The 21,395-nt window shown below is 54.4% G+C and overlaps 1 protein-coding gene across 1 annotated transcript; it reads right to left on the reverse strand.

Annotated features, from left to right (window-relative positions):
- Positions 1–426: 426 nt before the first annotated feature.
- On the reverse strand, positions 427–21,026 carry ITGB4 (integrin subunit beta 4). Its single transcript, XM_065735242.1, has 41 exons — positions 20,974–21,026; positions 18,904–18,995; positions 18,705–18,787; positions 18,178–18,279; positions 17,855–18,059; positions 17,388–17,484; positions 17,132–17,303; positions 16,737–17,000; positions 16,083–16,172; positions 15,865–15,987; positions 15,589–15,756; positions 15,283–15,359; positions 14,949–15,160; positions 14,533–14,636; positions 14,321–14,419; positions 13,825–13,951; positions 13,608–13,727; positions 13,408–13,514; positions 13,129–13,162; positions 12,505–12,693; positions 12,181–12,284; positions 11,851–11,909; positions 11,328–11,351; positions 11,094–11,242; positions 10,838–11,017; positions 10,110–10,258; positions 9,722–9,926; positions 9,207–9,367; positions 8,441–8,621; positions 8,181–8,318; positions 7,330–7,512; positions 6,999–7,130; positions 5,891–6,091; positions 4,859–5,017; positions 4,144–4,317; positions 3,252–3,401; positions 2,433–2,621; positions 2,073–2,228; positions 1,593–1,757; positions 1,275–1,388; positions 427–915 (listed from the first exon to the last, which is right to left on the reverse strand). Exons 1-41 carry the CDS (start codon positions 20,976–20,978, stop codon positions 773–775), a joined length of 5,586 nt encoding a protein of 1,861 aa, XP_065591314.1. The 5' UTR covers positions 20,979–21,026; the 3' UTR covers positions 427–772.
- Positions 21,027–21,395: the final 369 nt, after the last annotated feature.

Here is a 21,395-nt window from a genome sequence, read left to right on the forward strand (position 1 = left end):
GGCCATCATGAGTAGTGCTATATGAACAGAAGGGTATGCTTTGCTGTCATGGTACCAGGGTTAGCAGCGAAGGACAGACACAAACAGGTGCAGTAAGAATGCAGAGGTCACCCTGACCTGCTACCTTGCAGCTCTCGTATCATAGGACAGGACAACCATCTCCAGCAGAGAGCCAAGCTGCTGCAGAGCCCAGGCCAAAGATGGGAATTGTAGAATCATAGAATTGTTAAGGTTGGAAAGACCGATGGGATCATCCAAATCCAACCCCAACCCCTCCCCACCACTGCCCACATCCCTCAGTGCCACATCTCCATGGTTCCTGAATGGCTGCAGGGATGGTGAGTCCACCACCTCCCTGTGCCAATAAGCGGTGACCCTCTATAAATCAGGATGTTGTCAGCAGGGATCCTCTCAGAGCTGAGCACCTGAGAATAAGTCATTCTCTTCCATTGATCTTGGGAGAATGAAGATACGGAGGCACCCAAATACCCGCAGCAGGAGGTGTGTTTGGATGTGTGGGCATTGAGGAGTGGTAGTGGAGTGAGCAGTGGCTTCTCACTGAGGACATCCATGTAGATTCTGCAGAGCAGGATGGGGAGGATGAGTTCAGCAGGGTGAGCACACCCGTGGTGACCCAACCATGCCAGAGCTTTGAGTGCACAGAGCTGGGAGTGCCCTGGAAGGTTTCTGCCCACTGGAGGAGCTGCCCAAGCCCTCCTGGATGGTCCTATGAAGCCCTGCCAGCCCCAATGAAGCATCCTGCTGCCCAGGCTCAGGCCTCATAGAACTGCCTCTCCACCTGCTTGGTGAGGGTCCCGCTGGACGTCACGGTGTGGCTGATGAACTCTTTGGTGACCTGTTTGGTGAGGGTGCTGCTGGCACTCTCCACTCTCTGGGACGTCATCAGCATGCCGTCTGCAACGAGAGGATGGATTCACAGAACCACACAACATCCCAAGTTGGAAGGGACCCTGAGAACAACTCCCGGTCCCACTCAGGACTACCCAAACCTGATGTCTGAAAGTGGTGCCCCAGTGCTCCCTGAGCTCCAAAAGCTTGGGGCAATGCCACCCTCTGGTGCAGAACCTTTCCCTAACCCCCTCCTGACCCTCTTTTGCAGCTTAGGATTTCATAGCAGCTCCCAAACTCTCCATCTTGCAGCATGATCCCATGAGTCCTTGAACTTGAGTGGACATGGGTCAGCTACACTGATATAACTGAAGATGGTCCTCATCCTTCAGTTATGATGGTTCAGATCTTCCCTTGGTCCCTACCTGAGAAGTGGGGGTCCAGAGAGGAATGGCTGATGCTGGTTTTGGTGGTGTATTCCATGGGGAAGTTGTACACTTCTCTCATGTACTGCTGTCCTCCAAACTGTGAGAAAGTGCCTAGGGAGGAGCAAAAGGGACAAATGAGCCAGGACATGGCAAGGACCTTCCAGCATCTCAGTGCTGCACAGTGGGAACCCGCAGACCAGCAGTCAGCTCAGGAGGTTTTCTTGCTGTCAGAGTGGTTCAGAAAAGGAGAGCAGAAGGCGTGCTCCCTGCTCTGACATCTTATCTCTGCATTTCCAGAAGGATGATGTTCTGTACCTCCATTCTGAGATTCGATGGTGATGATGCCCTCTCTCTCTGGCCCAACGCCGTGTGTGGTCTTGGCTTGCACTTTGAACTTGTACGGGATGTTCTCACTCAGGTGGGGCACAGTCAGGGTTGTTTCTGGATTGTCACCTTCGACATAGATATTCCTGGGCTCCCCTAATGCACACAGATATACCAGAGGGGAAGGTGGACAGAAGTGAGAGCCTCAAATGAGAAGGTAGACATGCAAACACTGCTGTGCTGGCTGATGTCTTGGCTTTCCCTGAACTTTATGCCATACTCAGACGGTAAGATCACACCACCCAGTTCTGCTGTTTCAGCACAGTGCTGACCTTCAACCAACAACTTGCATTGGATTTGGGCTGCACTGAGCTATGGGTCCTTCTTCCCACCACTTCTGCTACACTGCCCTTGCTGGAGGCATCTTGTTCTCTGCACAGGTAACTGCTTTTCCACAGCCTGGCACCATACCTCCTCCGTGCAGCATCTCGCAGGTAATCAGGTAACCCAGGATGGCCCCGTTGGGTTTGCGTGGTCTCTCCCAGCTGAGCTGCAGGGAGTCAGGGCTGAGGGCAGTGAAAACCAGTGGTCCAGGAGCACTGGGTGTGCTCAGCGTGAAGGGTGTACCTGTCAGGGCATATATGTAATGAAGCAGGGAAGTCTCAGCTATTTGGAGAGCTAGAGGAAGGTGAGTGCATGGGAAAGAAGTTCCCATTTCTAAATGAAAGGAAGGAAAGGAGCACTCAGGATGAGTTTAGGGAGGAGAAAACAGCAAGGCCGGCACTGTAGACAGCCACAAAGACATCAGTGCCTCCTTGCCATTCACCTCACCTGGAACAGGGCTGAGTGGGCTCTGTGGGTCCACCTGGGACTCTATGGTGATGACTCCTTCCCTCTCAGGTCCCCAGCCCTCCTCGCTCTGTGCCTTCACCTTGAAGATGTAGGAGTGGTTGGGCAGCAGGTTCTCCACAACCACGGAGTTCTGGCTGGGGCTGGGTATGGTGAGGCGGTGCACCTCTCCTAGGACACAGAGGGAAGGGGGACATCAGCGTAAGGTTGCAGGCACAAAGACAGAGCCATGGCTTTCTCCTAAACCCTGTCTTAAATGAACAATCCAGAAAACTGAGCCCATTTTCCCAGGCCACCTCCATCACATCTTGCCAACACAGCAGGTAGTGCAGGACCAGACGTTGCTTGGAACTAGCAATGGCTTCTCGAAAACCTGGGAATTTTCAACCAAAGAGAACCACATTTTCATGAACTGCCCCAGGTTTCATGTAAAAATAATATACTTTTATATCCCAATCCTTTCTTCAAATCCAGCACGATGACAAAACATTTGACTGAGATGGTGGTTGTACTGGAGGGTGAGCCCACCCTTCCTTGGAGAAGGAAGAGTAAGCAACCCTAGCAAAACAAGGAATAAGAGACATAGTGCGGCCGAGGCATCTCCTCAAGGCTACAAAAAGAGAAGAGTTGGGACCAGACCCTAAATCAGAACGACTGTGGTTGGTAGGGACCTCTGGAGGTCATCTGGTCCAAGCCCCCAACTCAAGCAGCGACACCTACAGCAGCCAATGGAAAACCCATCCAAGACTTCACCACCAGAAGCTCCCAGCACCCAGAAGAGCCCTCTCCTTGCCCACTGACCTCCGTTGAGCAGCTGGTACTGCACGCTGTAGCCCTGCACCTCCTTCTCGCAGCGTGGCTCCTGCCAGCTCACCTTCAGCGAGGTGGGCCCCAGAGCGGAGAACACCAACCGTGCGGGGATGTCAGGGACACCCAGAGGAAACCTGGAATCTGAGGCAAAAAGGGATGGTCACAGCAGGGATTTGGGGTTCATTGGGCTGGGTGAGAGGAGGCAGCAGCACACATAAGCGTGGGATGGTCCTGATGGTCCAGGGAGAACGTGGGGAGAACGTGGGGAGATGTCATCTCTGCAAGCTAAGGCTGTCTGGAGTGGGATTCTGCACATCTGTGGGGATGTCCTGTGGCCCGAGGGTGCCACTCTTGCATGGGACAAGGCAAGGTAAGCTTCGTGGCCCCTTGGCCAGGGACCTGCTGTTTGCTGTGGCCCTCTTGGCTCATCCCAAAGCTCTCTGTCCAGTCTACCAAATGCTTTGTGTACATCTTCAGAGCGAGCATAGCCCTATTCTACAGCCAAAGCAACCCTACACTTGCAGGGACTGCCCAAGAGTGGGACCCATGTTCTCCCCAAGAGTCCTCCAAAAGCCTGTGGGGTAAAAATGATAACAAGAAGCTTGTTAGGAATGAAGAGGAAGGGGATGATGAGGTGATCAGCTCATTAGAGCAATGGTGGCAGCAGTGGTGAGGGTTAATCAGCCCACGTGGCTTGGAACACAGCTGAAGTCACCTGCAAATGGAAAGGTGGTGTGATGGAGGCTCAGCTAGGTCAGGAGGGAGATCAGTGGGGCACACAGAAAGCCATGAGAAAAGGTTTTTGGGAGTAGCTCACAGAGGGCCAGTGGCATGGCTGGTTATGGGATGCATGACTGGAAGGAGGCACTGGATAAAGCTGTACCTATGTACTTGCAAATCCCCGTGGACCCATCAGTCATGATTATAGAGTCCCGACAGCCAGTGCAGGGGTAGTAACCCTTCACCTTTACCCTGCTCCTGAAACCCACGTCCTGGTGCCGTGGGATTCTCCTCCCAGTATCTTCAAGGATGGGAGGGAGGAATCTCCCTGGGTAATCTATAGATCAGTGTAGAGAAAGAAAGAAAAAGAAAAACACCATTGAAGACATCAGAATGGGTTCACTCCAGGTGCTGACTCCTGAGCAGAGAGGTTTCTAAGGATCAGATTTGGAGTTTTTTTACAACCTCTTGTCAGCACCAGTTTGATGTATGTGTACAGAGCTGAAAGGGAATCATGATGCTAGACTCAAGGAGCAAAAACACATGCTTTGCAGCGTGGAAACAAAGATGTAACTCCTGTTCCTAAGTCAAGGATGGACACCCTTTCCAGAGTGGTCTGGAAGCAGAGAAGCCTTACCAAAGCCCCTACACACAGTGGTAGAAATTAATAAAATTATTAATAAAATCATAGAACACTCTGAGTTGGAAGGTACCCATAAGGATCGTCGAGTCCAACCTCAAGGATGTGACCTGCCATTTCTCTGATTCATCAGCCCCTCTGGCTGCAAACACAGCCCTCACTCCAAAAAGGATCTGTAGGGCATGGATCTGAAGGTGGCTGTGGTAGGGAAGAGCAGTCCCCACCACCTCATACTCACCGTGCCCAGCCATCATGGTGGTGTAGTCTCTGGTCAGCGAGGAGCTCCCCATCACTCTGTGCTCCTGCTGCATGTGCTGGTGGTAGCTGGTGTTTGCTGTCCTGGTCAGCGTGCTGCTGCTGCCGGAGAAGTAGTCCACGCGGCCGTTCAGCAGATGTTCTGTGAAAGAGGGCACATGGTAAGGAGTGTTGCTGAGGGTGGGCTGCTGCTCCATGTCCCACGGCTTTGCCTCGGCTTTGTCCTGGCTTCAGTTGCTCTGGAAGGTCATTCTGGAGCTCTCCGTCTTGAAAAAGTCACTCAATGCGGTCGGGGGAAACAAACAGGTAAACAGAGACGCTGCCCTACACCAGCACCAGACACATATGGTGCCCAAGGTAACTCCAGACCTCGGCCTCACTGGGGCACTGCTTGTGGTTCTCAACACGTTCCCTCGCATCACTCCTTTGACGCAAGCACAGGATTCGAATTTCAGGTTCAAAAAGAAGGCAGAAAAAGAAAAAACAGCCTTTTATAGAGGCGGTTTCTCCATCTCTCTCTCTGGATCCCATCTCAGTTGGATCTAAAAAGCAAACTGCTTCCTTGTTCTGGTCCTTGGCAGATCCTCAGCGGGCCAGGAGAGATCAGCTGCCATAGAATCATCTGAGTTGGAAAGGACCCTTAGAGGCTGTCTAGTCCAAATTTCCTTTTAACAGTCCAGCAGACCTGCCCCAGAGGGGCACTTAATCCAGCTGAGGTGCTGCCCTCGGAGGTGGTACTTTCCAGGCATCGTTTGAGTTTGCTCATGTCTCGAAGGTTCAGCCTTTTGTAGAAGCAACTTGCAAGCAGGCTCCCAAGTCCATGCCGAGATGGGGGTTACCTTGACACTCGTGAACAGACACACTGAGACTCTACAGCACGTGGACATCACGCCAACAGGAGGGTGGGCACACAGGGGGAGGAAGGGGGCACGTACTGGGGCTGACCCAACTGCAGCCCGCTGGCTCGGAGCAGGACGAGACAGGACACTCAGTGCCATATGAAGCCGTCCTTCACCTGCTTGGGGCCGGGGGGTCCCGCTCCTCATCAGGCTGCCTGTAGCCACGTCGCCATCCTCCTCACGGAGGAGCCCCTCGGTGTCTGAGGAGAGGTGGCTGCTGCCAGAGAGGCGGGGAATGGTTTCAGGTGGGAGCCTCCAGGTGATGCGGCGAAGATCCAAGTCTTCTCCCAGCAGCGGCACGTATTTCCATCGGGAGCCTTTAGGATAACGTAAGCACCAGTGTTGGCACGGTCTAGAGGGGACAGAGCGGGACACCGACCGCCTTCGTGCTGCTTGCTAGGAAGGGAACAGCACCTGTTGGCTGACGAGTTCAGGCAGTGCACCATCACATCACTGGTAGATGGAGGGAACAACACACGCACAAAGTGCCCCAACCCCAGGGCTGCTTTCCAGCCCTGTGTCCATCACAACAAAAAGTGTGAGTTGAGGTCCCACCATATGCCTATCATGAGCAGTCTGCTACATTGGTCCTCTGCTCAGGAGAGGCTTCTTTGCTCCGCAGTGTGCACACAGGATGGCCAGACACTTGGTGTTCCCATTATTTCTGCTCTCTGCAAGGACCTGGGAATTGCTTCTGGATCCCAGGCTCTGGAGAACTCCCCAGGATAGACCCTCCAGATCCCAACTAATTTATGGCCAGTCTTCCCCTCCTTGTCCCGGTTCAGTAGACAAGGGAGCCAGCCCCACCCTGAAATCAAAGTGATGGAGGAAGAGATGAGAGATCACTGCGATTCACTTCCCTGACTTTGAGCCTCCAAAGGACTCAGAGATCTGTGCTTTGCCAGTTCTGGTTGGCTAACAACAATTTTCTTGCTCCATTCAGACACTAACAGGCAGGGAAGATGAACACAGAGGGCTATGAAGAACTCCACCACCCCACACTGAGATTTCTCTTTGCCTCCTGGTTAGAACGTGGTCTTATTTAGGTTAACATTAGTTGAGTGTTCTCAGTTCCTGTGCTTTGAAAGTGCTGATCTCCACCAGCTCCATGATTTGGATCTCCCCATCTCAGTGAGGAGGAAAGGAGCAGTGAAGCTCATTGCTGATAGCTGTTAAGGAAAGCGAATGTTAGAAGTGACCTTTGCAAAACCTGGAGCCACGTACCTGAATCATCAGAGACACTGGGACGCTTGCTGCCAGCTGGAGAGCGAAGCACGTCCGTGCTGTACATCAGGTAGCTGTCGTAGTCCTCACCTCCTTCAGCATCAATGATGGGAACATCAGGAATGATGGGGACTGGAGGAGAGGTGTGGAGTGCCATTAGACACACAGCTCAAAACCACACTGGCTCCACCACACTCAGGCCTTCAGCCTTCACCGAGGTGAAAGGACAGTGGAGAGGGGCAGGGTGTGGAGGAGCAGCTGGGTGATGGAGGAAGCCCCCTGCACTGCTCCTGCCTCCCCTGCACTCCATTCAGGCAGGGCAGCAACTTACTGGACATGGGACGCTTGGGCTGTGTAGCGAGGTTGATGGTGGCTTCTCTCTCTGGTCCCCACCCAGCGCCGTTCCTGGCCTTCACCATGTAGCGGTAGGGCTGTGACTCCCGCAGGTTTTCTATCAGCACCATGCGCTTCTTTGGGTCTTCAACCAGCACCTTTTTCACGTGGCCAATGGGGACTGAAAACAGTGGTACAGATATCTCCCATGAGGTCATGAGGCACAGAGAATCCCACAGCAGCTCTTTCTTGGCCAACAAGGTTAATGAGTTTTGGTGTCCCAACAAAGCTCAGGGGCAAGGTATAGAAGCTATCTAGGATGCTCATGACAGGCATGACTTCATCTTGGGGAAATTCCCACACTGAATGCCAAAGACAGCCTATTGCAGAAGTCTCCTACTGTTAGCAAATAGTATCTGTCATCGTAGCCCTAGGTCTAGACCAATGAACAAAGTTTTAAACATGTACAACAACACAGAATACTACATAAGTGAATGGGAACAAAGAGTACTCATGGCTTTGCAGGACGAAATCCTAAGTTATGATTTGCTGTACTCCTTCCTGGAAATGACCTCTCCTGATCCCAATCTGTACAATAAATGCCCTTGGAGCCCTTCTGGTTCCAGAATCATAGTACCATAGAATCATTTAGGCTGGAAAAGACCAGTAAGATCACCCAGTTCAACCATCAACCCATCCCCACCATGCCCACTAACCCGCACCCTTCAGTGTGACATCTATCCTTTTCTTGAACACCTCCAGGTTTCCCACTGCAACATGGGACCAGCCCAGCTGCAGAAAGTACACTCCAACTTGTAGAACTGCCCCCACCAGAAAACAAGCACTTACCATTGTCCTCATTAACGAGCCCATAACTGACTTCATAAGCTGTGATCTCCCCATTGGTTTCTGCAGGCTCAGCCCAGCTCAGCTGTGTCACGGTGGAAGACACAACGTTGAAAGCCAAGCGACCAGGCTCGCTGGGAACTGGAATGGCAAGAGCCAAGAGGCCAGGTTACTCCAGTTGGGAGCAGAACATTCAGGAGCCTGGAGATCCATAAATGGCAGACATATGGATGCCAGCTTGCTCCTGCACAGAGAATGCTCACCGTCCTCCAGTGTGCGGCAGTGTATGATGTCGGAGTAGGCCCCTTCACCCATAGCATTGTAGGCACAGACTTGCATCTCGTAGTCACAGAAGGCATAGAGGTTTTCCAGTGTTGCCACTGGTGATTTGACATCAATGAGATGGACTTCAGGTTCGGGGTCCCCCTGCACCCAGTATTTCACCTGATAAAACAAGTAATAGTTATCACTACTTCAGATACTTACCATAATAGATGAGGAATTCCTCGTCTCTTCTTAGATCTGTTCTTATGCAGCCCTCCAAAATAGAGGTCAGAACACTGTGTGGTACCTCCAGACCTCACTGTCTCACTTGCACTCCCTTCCAGCACAGGTAGGTGTCCTCTAGGGCCTTCCCTGCAACTATGCCCAATGGTAAGGGATGGAAAGGGGCATGAACCCAACAGGAAACTTTCCCGCAAGTCCCACATCCACCCAGCAATGGTTCTCAAAGTTGGAGAAGTACTGGCAGAGGCTGCACAGGTTGGTGGTGGAGTCACTGTCCATGAAGGTATTAAAGAGTCACAGAGATGTAGCACTGAGGGCCATGGTCAGTGGGGATGATGGAGATGGACTTGGTGACCTTAGTTGTCTTTCCAACCTTAATGGTTCTATGAAAGGGGCTGGGAGGGAAGGATCCACTCCCTTCTTTGAATCTCTTCTCCCCATCCCTCCAGCATGCAGGAATACGGGTGTGCCACAGCCACGTGGCAGGACTCACACATCCCCTGGTATCCATTCGCCCCTTACCTTGTACCCCAGAGGTTTTCCTGATGGAGGAAACCAACTGAAATGGATTTCCTTGGAGCTCAGAGCCTGAGCACTGGGATTAAGGGGTGCACTCAGGCGGCCTTTGGGAGACTGGGTGAGCTGGCCCATGCCAGTCAGCGGGGGGACACCATCCACCACCTCTGTAGACACAACAAAGAGGGAGAACCTCAGTGCCAGTCCTCCAAGGAGGCAGAAATGAAGGAAAAGCACATCTTCCTGGCACCTCTCCCCCTATTTTTACAGCTTTTTATTCAAATCCCTAAGGAAAAAGAGTGAAGAATTCACTCTTTCCTTTTGCAATATAGACCACCCATCTCCTTCCCACCCACTGCCTATACCCACTAATGCCTCTAGAGGGAGACCCAAATCTACCGGTCGGAGCCGGATGCTCCGCATCGCAGCTCATAGGGGGAGGAGGGAGGCTGGAGCTCCATAGCGCGCCCGGGTGGACTGGTCCTGCGTGGGATCTCCCACCGCCGGCTGCCGGCCCCTACCTGGGTCAGCAATGGTCACCGTGGTCTGGGCGTATTGACCGATCTTGGCCCCGTACTTGGGATGGAGGAGGTCAATGGCAAATTGCTTGAGCTGGCGGTTGTGCAGGAGAGTGTCTATCTCTGTTAGCTCCAGCAGGGAGACCTGCACCTCTTTTCGGGTCTCCCCGGGCTGGAAGACCAGGTCACCTTCTGTGAAGACGTAGTCCTGGAGGAGAAGGGAGAAGTGCATGATTATAGATCACAGCCCCAACAAGAACAGTTCTCAACCTTCGGGTCTCCCTTCTCCTGGCTGTATCTCCTTTGAGCCCAATTGACTGCTTCTGCAGGTTGGCTCCTTTCTTGGTACCTGCTCATTCCTGCCTGCCCAGGTCAGGAGTCTCATCCTTACCCTGCCTTCCTTGGCAGTGAGATCTCGGGTCCTGTAGGTAACTTGGGACTTCCCGTTGTCTATGATCTCCCGCAGGACAGGGATCTTGGCCACCTTATCAAAGCGGCTGTGGGAATAGGCTGGCTGCTGGAAGGTGATGAAGCTGCTGGCTGGAAGGGGAAGCAAAGAACAAATGTGTAAATGCACAAAGATTCACATTATGAGCACTCAGGGAGAGAGTTCATAGAATCAGAGAGTTGGAAGGGACTCAGAAAGGTCATCTGGTCCAAATTCCCTGCAATGAACAGGGAGTTCTTACTGCCCAGGGCTACAAACCATGTTGGAAATACTACTGCATGGGCTGGAGACTTCACCAGTCTTGACTCTTCTCCCTGCTCAAAACCACCATATGGGAAGCAGAAGCAAATCACTGGGGACATCCACCTGCTGCCCCAAGCACTGCAGGGATCTATGGTCAACTCAGGAAACTTGCCATGGAATTGGTGAGAGGTAAACCGTGGTGGCCAAACATTTTGGTCTCCATCAGTAGGGGCAATGACTTCTCCTATTATGCTTTAAAAGATGCTGTGGTTTAGACCCCAGTAACTTAAGATAGTAATCTCTGGCGCGTGACCTACGGGAGCTCAGGGACACAGACCACACCTTCCTAACAAACCACAAGTCCACCCGGACAGGGGACACACAGACACAAACTGCCCTTCATCTCGTGCCCTGGTCACTGCCCTCACCTTGTTCCTTGATGATGGTGATGTTGACAATCCTGCGTCCAATCTGTGCAATGCCAGTGGGGACATCGATGGCCTCCACCTGCAGCTGCTTCTCATCATCATCATCCTCCCTGATGAAGAGTGGGACACGGACATCAACCAGCTCCACGGCTTCTTGGAACTCCACCATCCCATGAGCATCTGGGGGAAGGGACAATGATGGAAAGTGGGAAATGTCCTCTCTGCTTAGGACACAGCATCAGACTCTGCTCCATACCTTGGTCGGACGTCACGGTGTAGTAACCTGGTGAAACCTTCAGGTCATTGAAAGCCTCATGGGAAACATGCTTCTCAGTGACTTTGATGATCTCTGTCTTGGCAGAGCGAGGGGCGGTGAGCACCGTGTCCACTATGGTGTGGTCCTGCCTGGAAGAGAGGAAGACAAGAGCTGAACGGGCTTTGCTCGTTGCTGGAGGGGAGAACAGCACATAAGTCTGGAAGTTCCACTCACCTTTTCCCAGAATTGGGCTGTACCCTGGGAGGGAGAGAGAAAAAAAAAAACCAACAAAAAACCCAATGAGAATGATTAACACCTCTGGGGAGACAAAGTTCTGTGTGAATCACAACGCTGCACATGTCTGAGCTGCAGCAGCTGCCCTGCGGGCTGCAGCCATAGGGACTAGTGCCAACCCATCCTGCAGAGACAACGGCCCCATTTCATGTTCCCTCCTGTTTGGCTGCTCCCTCCAGCCCTGGGTTTCCCAATGCAGTGAGGAACAAGCCCACAGGGCACCCACAGCTGCTCAGAGCCACCGGGGGGGGGGGGGATGGTGCTCCCTGCTCAGTGCCAGCATCCCCAGGCTGCAGCGGGCACTCCTCATTGCTCACAGGGCTGAGTTTTCCCATTGAGCACCATGGGAGTGCTAGGAATGGCTCACAGACCGTGTCACAGATTGCACACCCTTCCCATCTCTCACGGGCAGGGCCGTGGGGTACCCTGACCCCTGACAGAGTGCCTTCCCCCAGTGACCCACCTGAACTTGGTCTGCTGGAGCTTGTGGCAGCCCGGGATGTGCTTGTAGATGTCATTCAGCTGTAGGAACAAGAGGGACTTTGCAGCTGTACATCACCCCAAGCCAGCTCCAGTCCACCCCTTTTCCCCCCACCCCAGGCAGAGATGACAGCACTGCTTGTCCCCAGAAGGCAGCTACAGGCCGCACCTACAGCAAACCAGTGTGATGCTCTGATAATTCTGAGCATTTGTGCTTCCTTTCAGAAAGAGGGAAAAATCACTTCCTCCTGGATCCAGGCATCCAGGGGAGGTGCCCATCCCCATCCCCCCCTCACTGAGCTCAGACTCTTACATTCTCCTCCACTTCCTTACGCAGCTGCTCGCACTCTCTGCTCTCTGGCTTCGCCAGGTTCTGCGTGAAGAGCCGTGTCAGCCTCAGCGACAGCCCATAGGGAACTGGAAGGAGAAATTCCCCTCTCAGAGCCATAGCCCAGACAACACCTGGACGTATGATGTCCAGACTCCACACTGCCAACAGCCAAAGCCCATCCAGCACCAGCCCAGAAGACCCTCACAGTGGGTTTGGAGGTGACACCGTGGCTGCTGGGGGCAACCAGAGAGGCTTCACATTCTACAACATCTCCTCCAGGCTCTGTTCCTCACATCTGACACTTACTGAGGTCTTTGGGGTTGAGGGCAGTGTGGGAGGTGAAACCCTGCTTGTGGACGTTGTTGTTGATCTTCCAGCGGACGGTGTCCCGACCCTTGAGGGACCCACTGCGGACCATGGGGGTGTCCAGGTGGTCTGAGGACATGAGGCTCTGGCGGAGCATGTAGTGGTCCTCCTTGAAGCCAACAGTGCGACCTGCAGAGAAGGGGCAGAGTCGAATAACTACAGAATCATGGACTATCCCAAGCTGGAAAGGATCTGTGAGGATCACCACATCCAACTCCTGGCTGCATCAGATGCCAGCCATCAACTCCCCAACAGCGGGGATTTGTCCTGGGGTATCTTCCACCAAACTGAGGGTGTTGGGAGCACACAACAAGTTGATGGCCAGAGTAGGGGTGTCTGGGAGTGGGGACAACATTCAAGCCAGCTTGGAAAGCCAGCAGAGGGATTCCAGTGGGGTAGGGAGGATGAGAAGTATCTCGTCTCCGAGGCTCTAATAAGATATTGCCCTGATTCACCTTCCAGCCCAGACAGGAAGAGGAGGAGGATGCCTACTTGAATGTGTCCCCCCACAGGAAGGCAATGACCCCACAGACCCCTCTGCCACCCCATTCAGAGGGCTCATACCTCGTGCACAGCAGGGGAGCAGGGCCAGGCAAGCCTAGAAAAGAAATGACCAAACACACTCTGTAGTCAGGAGTGAAACTCCCATCTTCAGCTGGAGGGGATTTAGTACTGGAGTGGGGACAGATGGGGTTCTGTAAGGTGATTTTAGCCTGACAGCCCTTTAGTGGGGGAAGACACACTGCAATTCACACCAGCCACAGCAGCAGTGCTGGACATCAGTCAAGAGACAGCACTGATGCCCCAGCAGGTGGAGGTGGGCTGGGTTTGGGTGTCACTCACCTTGCAGCAGGCGCAGTACCTCCAGCACAGCAGCAGCAGCAGCCCCAGGAGCAGGATGAGGAAAATGAGCAGTGGGATGAGCCAGAGGAAGCTGCCAGGAGGGCACTCTGCAAGTGACAGCAACACCATCAGCACAGGGAGGAGGTGAGGATGGAGCAGGAACAGCCTCCAAAAGCAGGCTCTGCCACCTCTCTGCTCACCTTTCTTCTTCTGCACCTGGACAGTGGCATTGGGGAGAACACTGGGGTCTCCCTCCAGTGTGTAGTGGTAAGTGCAGTCATCCTCCTCGTCCTGGAAGGAGCACTGCTCGTTGGCCTCCTCTGCAAACACATTGGGAACGCCATCACCAGGCTGTGGTCACCAGGACTGGGACCCCCATGCCACGCATAGGGCAGACAGATCCCTGCATCTCAGTACCTTTCTTCAGCTCCTCCACCATCTGCACGTGGAGGTGGCACATGCTGCAGTTCCCTTTCCTGTTGCCCGTTCCCCAGGCCTGGCACTGCACACAGTCCCTGATGCTCTCACACATGGCCTGGTAGCCCTGGGCAGAGGCAGATGGAGGAGATCAGCCCTGGGGTGAGCACCACACCCAAAGTAGGCTGCAGAGATGCCATCCCCAGCACTGCAGAACCCACATTAGGTGGCCTTCCCAAAATATGACCAAGCCAGCTTCCTTCACGTGGGATTAGCAGTGGGAAAACTGAGGGCACTGAGCTATGAAAGAAGTTCAAACCGGAATAAGTCAAGAGCTATGCCCCGTACACACCCTAACATGCTCAGCATCCACATGCCTGTAACACTGCTGGGAAGCTGGAGTGTATGGCTTCCCCCCAGCTCTGCACTCCTTCCCCAGCAGCTCTCCCCGAGAAGGAGAAGTGAGAAACCCACAGAGAACCATGCAGAGTCTCACCAGGGAGTAGCTGATCTCGCAGGTGGAGCTGGTGTACAGGGATGCCTGGTGACAGATGCACCGCCCACACTCACACCTCCCCTGGTTGTTGCAGATGCCCTGGGGGAGCAGAGGGGACAGTCAGTGTCACAGAGCAGCCACACACTGGTGGTGACACCAGGTCTCACTACTGGCTCCTGGTGTCCCCAGCACAGGGGGTGCCTGGGACATACCCCCCTGCTGTCGATGCAGGTGTCATTGCTCGTGGGACACTCACAGCCAGGGCCCTCCCAGCCACTCTCACATACACATGCACCCTTGGAGCAGCGACCACGATCTGCAAGGCAAGAGGAGATATCACTGCACAGCACCCCAACATGGGATGCAGCCCTGAGCCTGGGAACAGATGGAGAGACCCCATCTCCATGCACACGTGCAAGCATGACGTCCCCCAAACCCATCACACCTTCATTCTATGTCCCAGCACCACCAGTCAGGGACAGCAGGGCTGATGGCGCTGGAGGAGGGAATCAGACAATATCCCAGATCATAGAATACCCCGAGCTGGGAGGAATCCATAAACATCACAGAATAACCCAAGTTGGAAGGGGCCCACACAGACCGTTGAGTCCTATTTGGTGGCTCTCACCATTGCAGAGGAAGCCGGAGGTGCGTGGGCACTGCAGCACATCATATTGGCAGAAGTCCCCATCAAAGCGCTGCATCATGTCCTCGGGGTAGCACTGGCACTTCCCACAGAGACACTCGCCCCGACCCGAGCACGGCTCCACATCCCCAGGGCGGATGCAGGCTTCGTTGTTGGGGGACGAGGACGGGGAGCAGTCACACGTGTCCCCTCGCCTGGTGGGGAGGGAGTGACTTTGAGCAGAGCACGGGGACCGTGCCCAGGCAGAATGCTCAGGGCACGTGAGAGCATCGTGCTCTGTCCCCAGACGTGGCAGAGGGTTTGGGGAGGTCCTTACCAGCCCGCGTGGCAGATGCACTGTCCACAGATGAAGTCCCCGTGGAAGCTACACTTGGGTGAGCGGAAATCTGGTTGCTGTAAGGGGATAGGGAAGAGGAGCTGCTGGGTGGGCTCAGTTCCCCCATGGCCATCAGAAGGCAAAGCCAAGGGAATGGCTTAGCCCACAAAACTGAGTTTTGCAGTAGGACCACGTGCACCATGAGCTCAAAGCAGCATCCCTGGGTTTCCCGACCCAGAACCCCAAAACTCCTGCTCAGGGCAGAGCAGGACCTGCATCCGTTGGCCATACACAACCCCTACGTACCTGCTCGCAGGGACACACGTCGCACACGATGGAGGCTTGGACTTGGAGGCTGTCACTCAGTGAGGTGGGTTTCACGTGGATAGTGCCCTCCCGGTCCTTGTCAGGGAGGGTGCAGACGTGCTGCCCACCAACGTGCTCCAGCGCCTTCACCCGTACCTGGAACTTACCCTGCAGGGATGGAGCAGGTGGGTGAGCCCAGAGGAGTGACCCCACCACCAAAACCCCAGGAGGGAGGAAGGAGGGACGCATCAGGAGCTCAGCCCTCCCAGGACCTACCACTTCCCCACGGGTGATGTGGAAGGAGCCAGATTCTGTCTTTTCATACATCGAGGAGATGAACTCTGTCTTCAGGGCCTTGGGAACGAAGTCAGCTCGGATGTCCATCTTGGAGCGGATGCGCTGGGTGGACAGAAGGAGATCACAGTGACTTTCAGCCCCACTGAGATCACATCCCACCCCGGGAGCGAGAGCAAAGCCCTGCAGAGCACCATTACCTCAAAGGCTGTGCGAAGCAGCTCCACGATGTTGGACGAGTCCTCCTGCAGCACCCCGATCTCAGAGATGGGGAAATATTTGTGCAGCTTCTGCAGGGAGAAAGGGGCACACTGAGGTATGCTACCACGGTGGCAGGTTCAGCTGCTGCCCCTCCTGAGCACTGCTGCTCTCCTTAGCCCACACCTGGGATGATGCTTTTGTTTGGAGGCTGCTGGGATTAACAGACAAGTTTTCAGTAAAAATTAAGAAATGAAGTGCTTAGCAGGAAACAGAGGGTGGAAAACACTTCAGAAAAAGGAATCAACCACATAGGTCCATAGAGATGTTCTCAGCTCAGTTTGAGGTCTTGCCCAAGGTCTTAAGAAACTCCTGCAACCGGGCTCTGCTTTGAGCAGGCTGTGGATCAGACACCTCCAAATGTTCCTCTTCCAACATAAATTGCTCTCCAGCTCTGTGTCTCCAAACAAACAAAGGAGATTTCTAGGAGCTCAGATTCCTGCATCTCAACGAGATATCTTAGGGCCTTCCACAATCCAAACCAGAGCATGGCTTCTCAGCCACAACACAAACTCAAAGTATCAGATATTGCTCAGTGACCAGAGAGGAGCAAGAGATGGTCCTGGAAGAAAAGTGATCCCATACAGCTCCCTCACCTCGTAGTAGCTGTAGGAGTGGTTGGTGACAGCAAAGATGGGAATGATGTTGTGCTGACCCAACAGGCGCACCAGCGTGGGCACCGAGGGGTAGTCCTGCTTGGTGTCATACACGTAGGTGCCATAGGTGTCCAGGTGACACTCCTCATCGTTCCTCGCCAGGATCCCTGCCAGGACGTTGGTGCCATCAGCTTCGTAGTGAAAAGCTGACTCGGTGGAGAACACGAGCAAGTGCGTGCTGTCCTTCCTCCAGCCAATCTTGTCCTACAAATGAGGAGAAAGGATCTTTACCTCTGAGTCCACCACACAGCACTTGTAAGTATTAATAAGGCTCAAAAAACCCAACTCATCCAGACCAGGACCCATTCACCTCCTGTGTCCCCACCCACTGTCACCTTGCAAACGGCAGTCTGCAGGATGGCATCGAAGCCACCCTCGGGGGCATCCAGGTTTCCAGAGATGCGCTCCTTCCTGAGCTCCTGGCTGAAGTAGTTGATGTTGTTGGTCAGGCGGATGACGTTCTTGAAGGAGAAGGGGGAGTCGGCGTTGTTCCAGGGCTCACGGAGCCTGTGAGAGAGCAGGAGAGCAAAATGGTGCTCCCGCAACCCCACGGGAAGCTGCTTGTCTATACGGCCTCCCAGCCTTACTCACTTCTCAGGCCTCATGTCTGTCTGTGGGGATGAGACTTTGTCCACAAACTTGCCAAAGCCAATGGTGTAATTGGAGGTGAGGGCTTGCAGGAACTCCGCTGGGAGAGAGGAACAGGTGTGAAAGAGGATAAACCCACTAGGCTGCTGCTCCACAGAAAGGTGTCCCTTCCTGGGTGCCATCTCTGGCCATGTCTCAGATAGGACTCCCAAGATTTAAACTCTTTGGGCTCAGATCTTGTCTTCTTGGAGTAGAAACCTACACCGCATTTGGCAGCTCCCTTCCAAGACAGAAGCTTCCAACACAGCCCACGCCCACAGGCTCAACACGCCAAAGCCACTGCACAGAACAACCCCACGGGGCAGAGAGAGGAGACACGATGGGCCAGGAGGGATCCACCCAACAGAGCAGCAGCAAGAAACTCCTAAAAGGTTTATCCTTCCAGGGAACCCCGCGCTCCCAGCCCTCACCTAGGTTTTGCCCCATGCTCTTGAGATTATCCAAATCATCGGACATCGAGTAGGAGAAGTCCATGAGGATGTAGAGGTCCACGGGGCTCTCCAGGGGCTGGAAGACATCCATGTTGAAGCTCATCTCCTCCCCAGCCCGCAGCCGCATGAACATGACCTGGGGGGCCACCTGGGTCCTCTGCAGGAACGTGTTGATGCTGATGTTCTGTGGGGAAAGAGAGGTGAAGGGGACGGACTCTACCTCTGTAAGTAGGTAACTTAGGGTGCCCTGGTGACACTCAGACATCCACATCTAGGGGGGTGGGGGTCCCTGCAGTGCCCACCTGCTGTGTGTGCATCTCTCCCCTCGTGTAGACGATGCTGGCCTCCCTGCAGCCGTAGCGCAGCAGGTTCTCCCTCAGGTCACAGCGTGGCTCCTCAAAGCTCTGCATCATTACAAGGGCAGCAAAAAAAAAAGGAAAGAAAAAAAAGTTGTTGTGAAGCATTGGTGTCCGGTGAGCCCTTGTAGGGCAGAGAGATGGGGACAAGCGTTGCCTAGAAGATCCAGTGCACCCTGGCACTGGGGAATGGGAGCAACTGGACTGCCTGGGACGTGGCTCTCCCTCCATTCCATGGGCAATCCTTCCCACAAAGCATTTCAGCCCTGATCAAAGGGCATTTGCTGACAAATCCCTGTATTTTGAAAGTTTACCCTGAATTTTCCCTTTTATCAGTGTCTGAGCTGAGAAAGATCCACATCTCAGAGCTTTGGGTCTGGAGCCAGAGGCTGACTCCCCTGTATATCCTGGTGGTGGGGTGCAGGGTGTGGAAGCAGCTGGGATCAGAGCCCCACGCCCCTGCCCACCCTCACCTCCTCAGTGCAGAAGGAGCACTCCTTGGCCACGCGGATGCACTCAGTGCAGCTCTTCGCCCGGCTCTGCACGCAGCGGTTATCTGGAGGTGGAAGATTGCAGCACAAGGAATGAAGACAGTAAATAAAGGAGAGAGGTGCAAAGGCTGACCTCATTTCCCAGGAAGTCAGAGGTTTTGTTGGGGGAGGCTGCACTCACTTTTGCTCCGTTGGCCAAGAGTGGTGGTGCAGAGCAGGGCCAGGAGCAGCAGCCCTGCACACGCCCTTGGCAGAGCAGCCATACTCTTCCTCCTGCAATACACGGGATGCTGAGCAGTGGAGGAACCAATGCTGGTGGTGGGAACATCCCAAAGGAGAACAGCAGAGTGCCCAAGAGAGCTGGAGCGTGGGCACAATCTCTGCACTGAGCAGCGCAGGGCACAACATCAGAACCAAGAGCAGCCCGTGTTCCATGCAGACTCATGAGAGAGACTCAAAGTCCTTTGTGCTGGGGCACAGTGACTGCCACCCCACTGCCACCTGACTGCCAGACAGAGCCCAGCATCCTCTGCACATGAGAGCAGCAGTGACCAGGTCCAGCCCTGGTTTGTCCTGGGGGAGAGCAAAGCAGCCACCACCTGCACCCCCCCCGCAAAGCAAAACACAGAGCTGTCCCTCCCGCTATTTCCTACTGCAGTAAGAGTTTCCAGGATGGCTGAACAACAAACAGAGGGTGAGGTCTTGGGAAGTGCCAGACCCGGAGCTGTCAGGAGGTTGTGTGGTTTGAAGAGCACCGGGGTCCCTTGCACAGCTCCCAGTGAAGTACACAGAAATACACAGAGTGCACAAAGCTGCGCATTTGTAGAAGTCGTGGCAGCTTCAGCACAGCACCAGCACTGGGATTTCTCTCTCTGGGTGTTTGCACTGCACCTGGGTACGTGGCAACAGCCCCATTGTAGAAATATGGAAAACAGAATTCTCTTTTTCCAGGGGCTGCAGCTCAGCCCTATGGCACAGACCCAGCTCCCTCCTGCCCACGAGCCCAGGCAGAGTCACCACGGCACTCCCTGGCCCATGGGTACACCAAAGCAGTTACGTCCTTTTGAGAGCTGAGATAAGCAGTCATAAAACACAGCTCAGTGTTGACATCCTGATGCCCCACACGCTGCCAGTGTTGAAGTGTTTGGCAGTACAGGGCCCACCCCGCAATGCCTCAGAGTAAAAGCATACCAGTGGCCATAACATAACAGAACCCTCTGAGTTGGAAGGGACCCCTGAAGGTCGCCTAGTCCATCTCCCCCACCGCAAACAGGGACTTACTTTGGAAAAGCTACCATGCTTTGGTAAGGTTTTCATGACAATAAATAAGAAATCTGCTCAACTGTGAAGAACCAGGGGACAAAGTGGTGCAGATCCCAATGGCAAAGCAGCAACCTGCTGCATTCAGATCTATGAAGCACCACAGGGCTGTTGGCTCACTCCTACTTCAGGGACAGCAGTGTCAGGGTGTCCAAGCACCCAAACACCCCCTCCTCCCAACCCTGATCCTGAGCCAACTCTGTCCTCTGTTTCTTGGGATGCTGGATTTCAGAGGGATCCAGATCAGCATCAGAACAGTGCATGGGGTTGGGGACATCGTGACAAGGACTCCATCACAGCCTGATCCCACACTCTGCAGTCACAGACCCCCCTGGGGTGCAATGGGAGCCGTGGGACAGAGTGGGGGACAGCAATGGGAGGCAGCTGGAAGAGCACCCAGTGCTGTGCCAGGGAGAACCCAGTGCCCGGGTGGGCACATGCAAAGAGCTCACAAAACTTGGGAACCATGGGATGGACCACCAGGATAGCACCACCAACCCGACCCGCGTTTCACAGGGTTTGCAGCCAGCGAGCTGCCCTGCAAAATAACCTCCGTGAGCTCTCGGTTGTGCCTCCCCACGAGGACTTTCCTCCTGTAACCTTTGAAACCCGTAAGGAACCGTCTCTATGCCGTCCCAATGGCGCAGGCAAAGTCGTGCTCCCCCCACCCCCTCCCCGGGCAGCTTTGTTCCACCAAATAACTTTGGAAAAGAAAAGCGCTTTGCACAGCAGATCGGCTCAGGCACGAGCAGCGCAGCTTGCAGCAAAAAGGCAGCAGAAAGCACTCAGTATCCCCGCAGCAGAAGGGGAAACGCGCGCAGCTGAGCCCACCTGCCCGAGCGCCTTCACCCGCCCCCGAGAGTCAATCAGCACCGCGAAATTAAAGAACAAACCCAACGCCACGGAGCGCAGACGAATTAATTGCACAAACCTCATCGAGCGTTGGTGCTGACAGCGTCCAAACCCTCCGCCGCGACCCGAAGAGCGGCACCGGGAGCCGAGGAATTCCCCCCGACGGCAGCGGGGGACGCACCGCTCCGCTCAGGGCCGCGCCTTTTCTCCCTTTTCTTTTCCTTTTTTTTTTTCTTTCCCCTATTTATTCCCTCCTCTCTATTTTTCTGTCCCCTTTCTCTTTCCGGTTAAACGTCACCGGCCGTCCCTCGGGGCTCACATGCCCAAACATTGACCTCGTTCTCCCCGTCCCTCCATCCCGCGGTGCCCGCGCCGACTGCCGAGCCCCGTGCCCAGGTGAGGCCGGGATTTATGCCGCCCGGGTGGGAGGGGGCCGTGACTCAGTGGCTGGCGTTCCTCCGCTCCGCACACACCTGTACGGGCAGGCACAGCCCCGCAGCC

The sequence above is a fragment of the Cyrtonyx montezumae genome, unplaced genomic scaffold (assembly GCF_038088225.1).
Source record: "Cyrtonyx montezumae isolate F1298 unplaced genomic scaffold, pur_monq_1.0 scaffold_19, whole genome shotgun sequence".
NCBI lineage: Eukaryota > Metazoa > Chordata > Aves > Galliformes > Odontophoridae > Cyrtonyx > Cyrtonyx montezumae.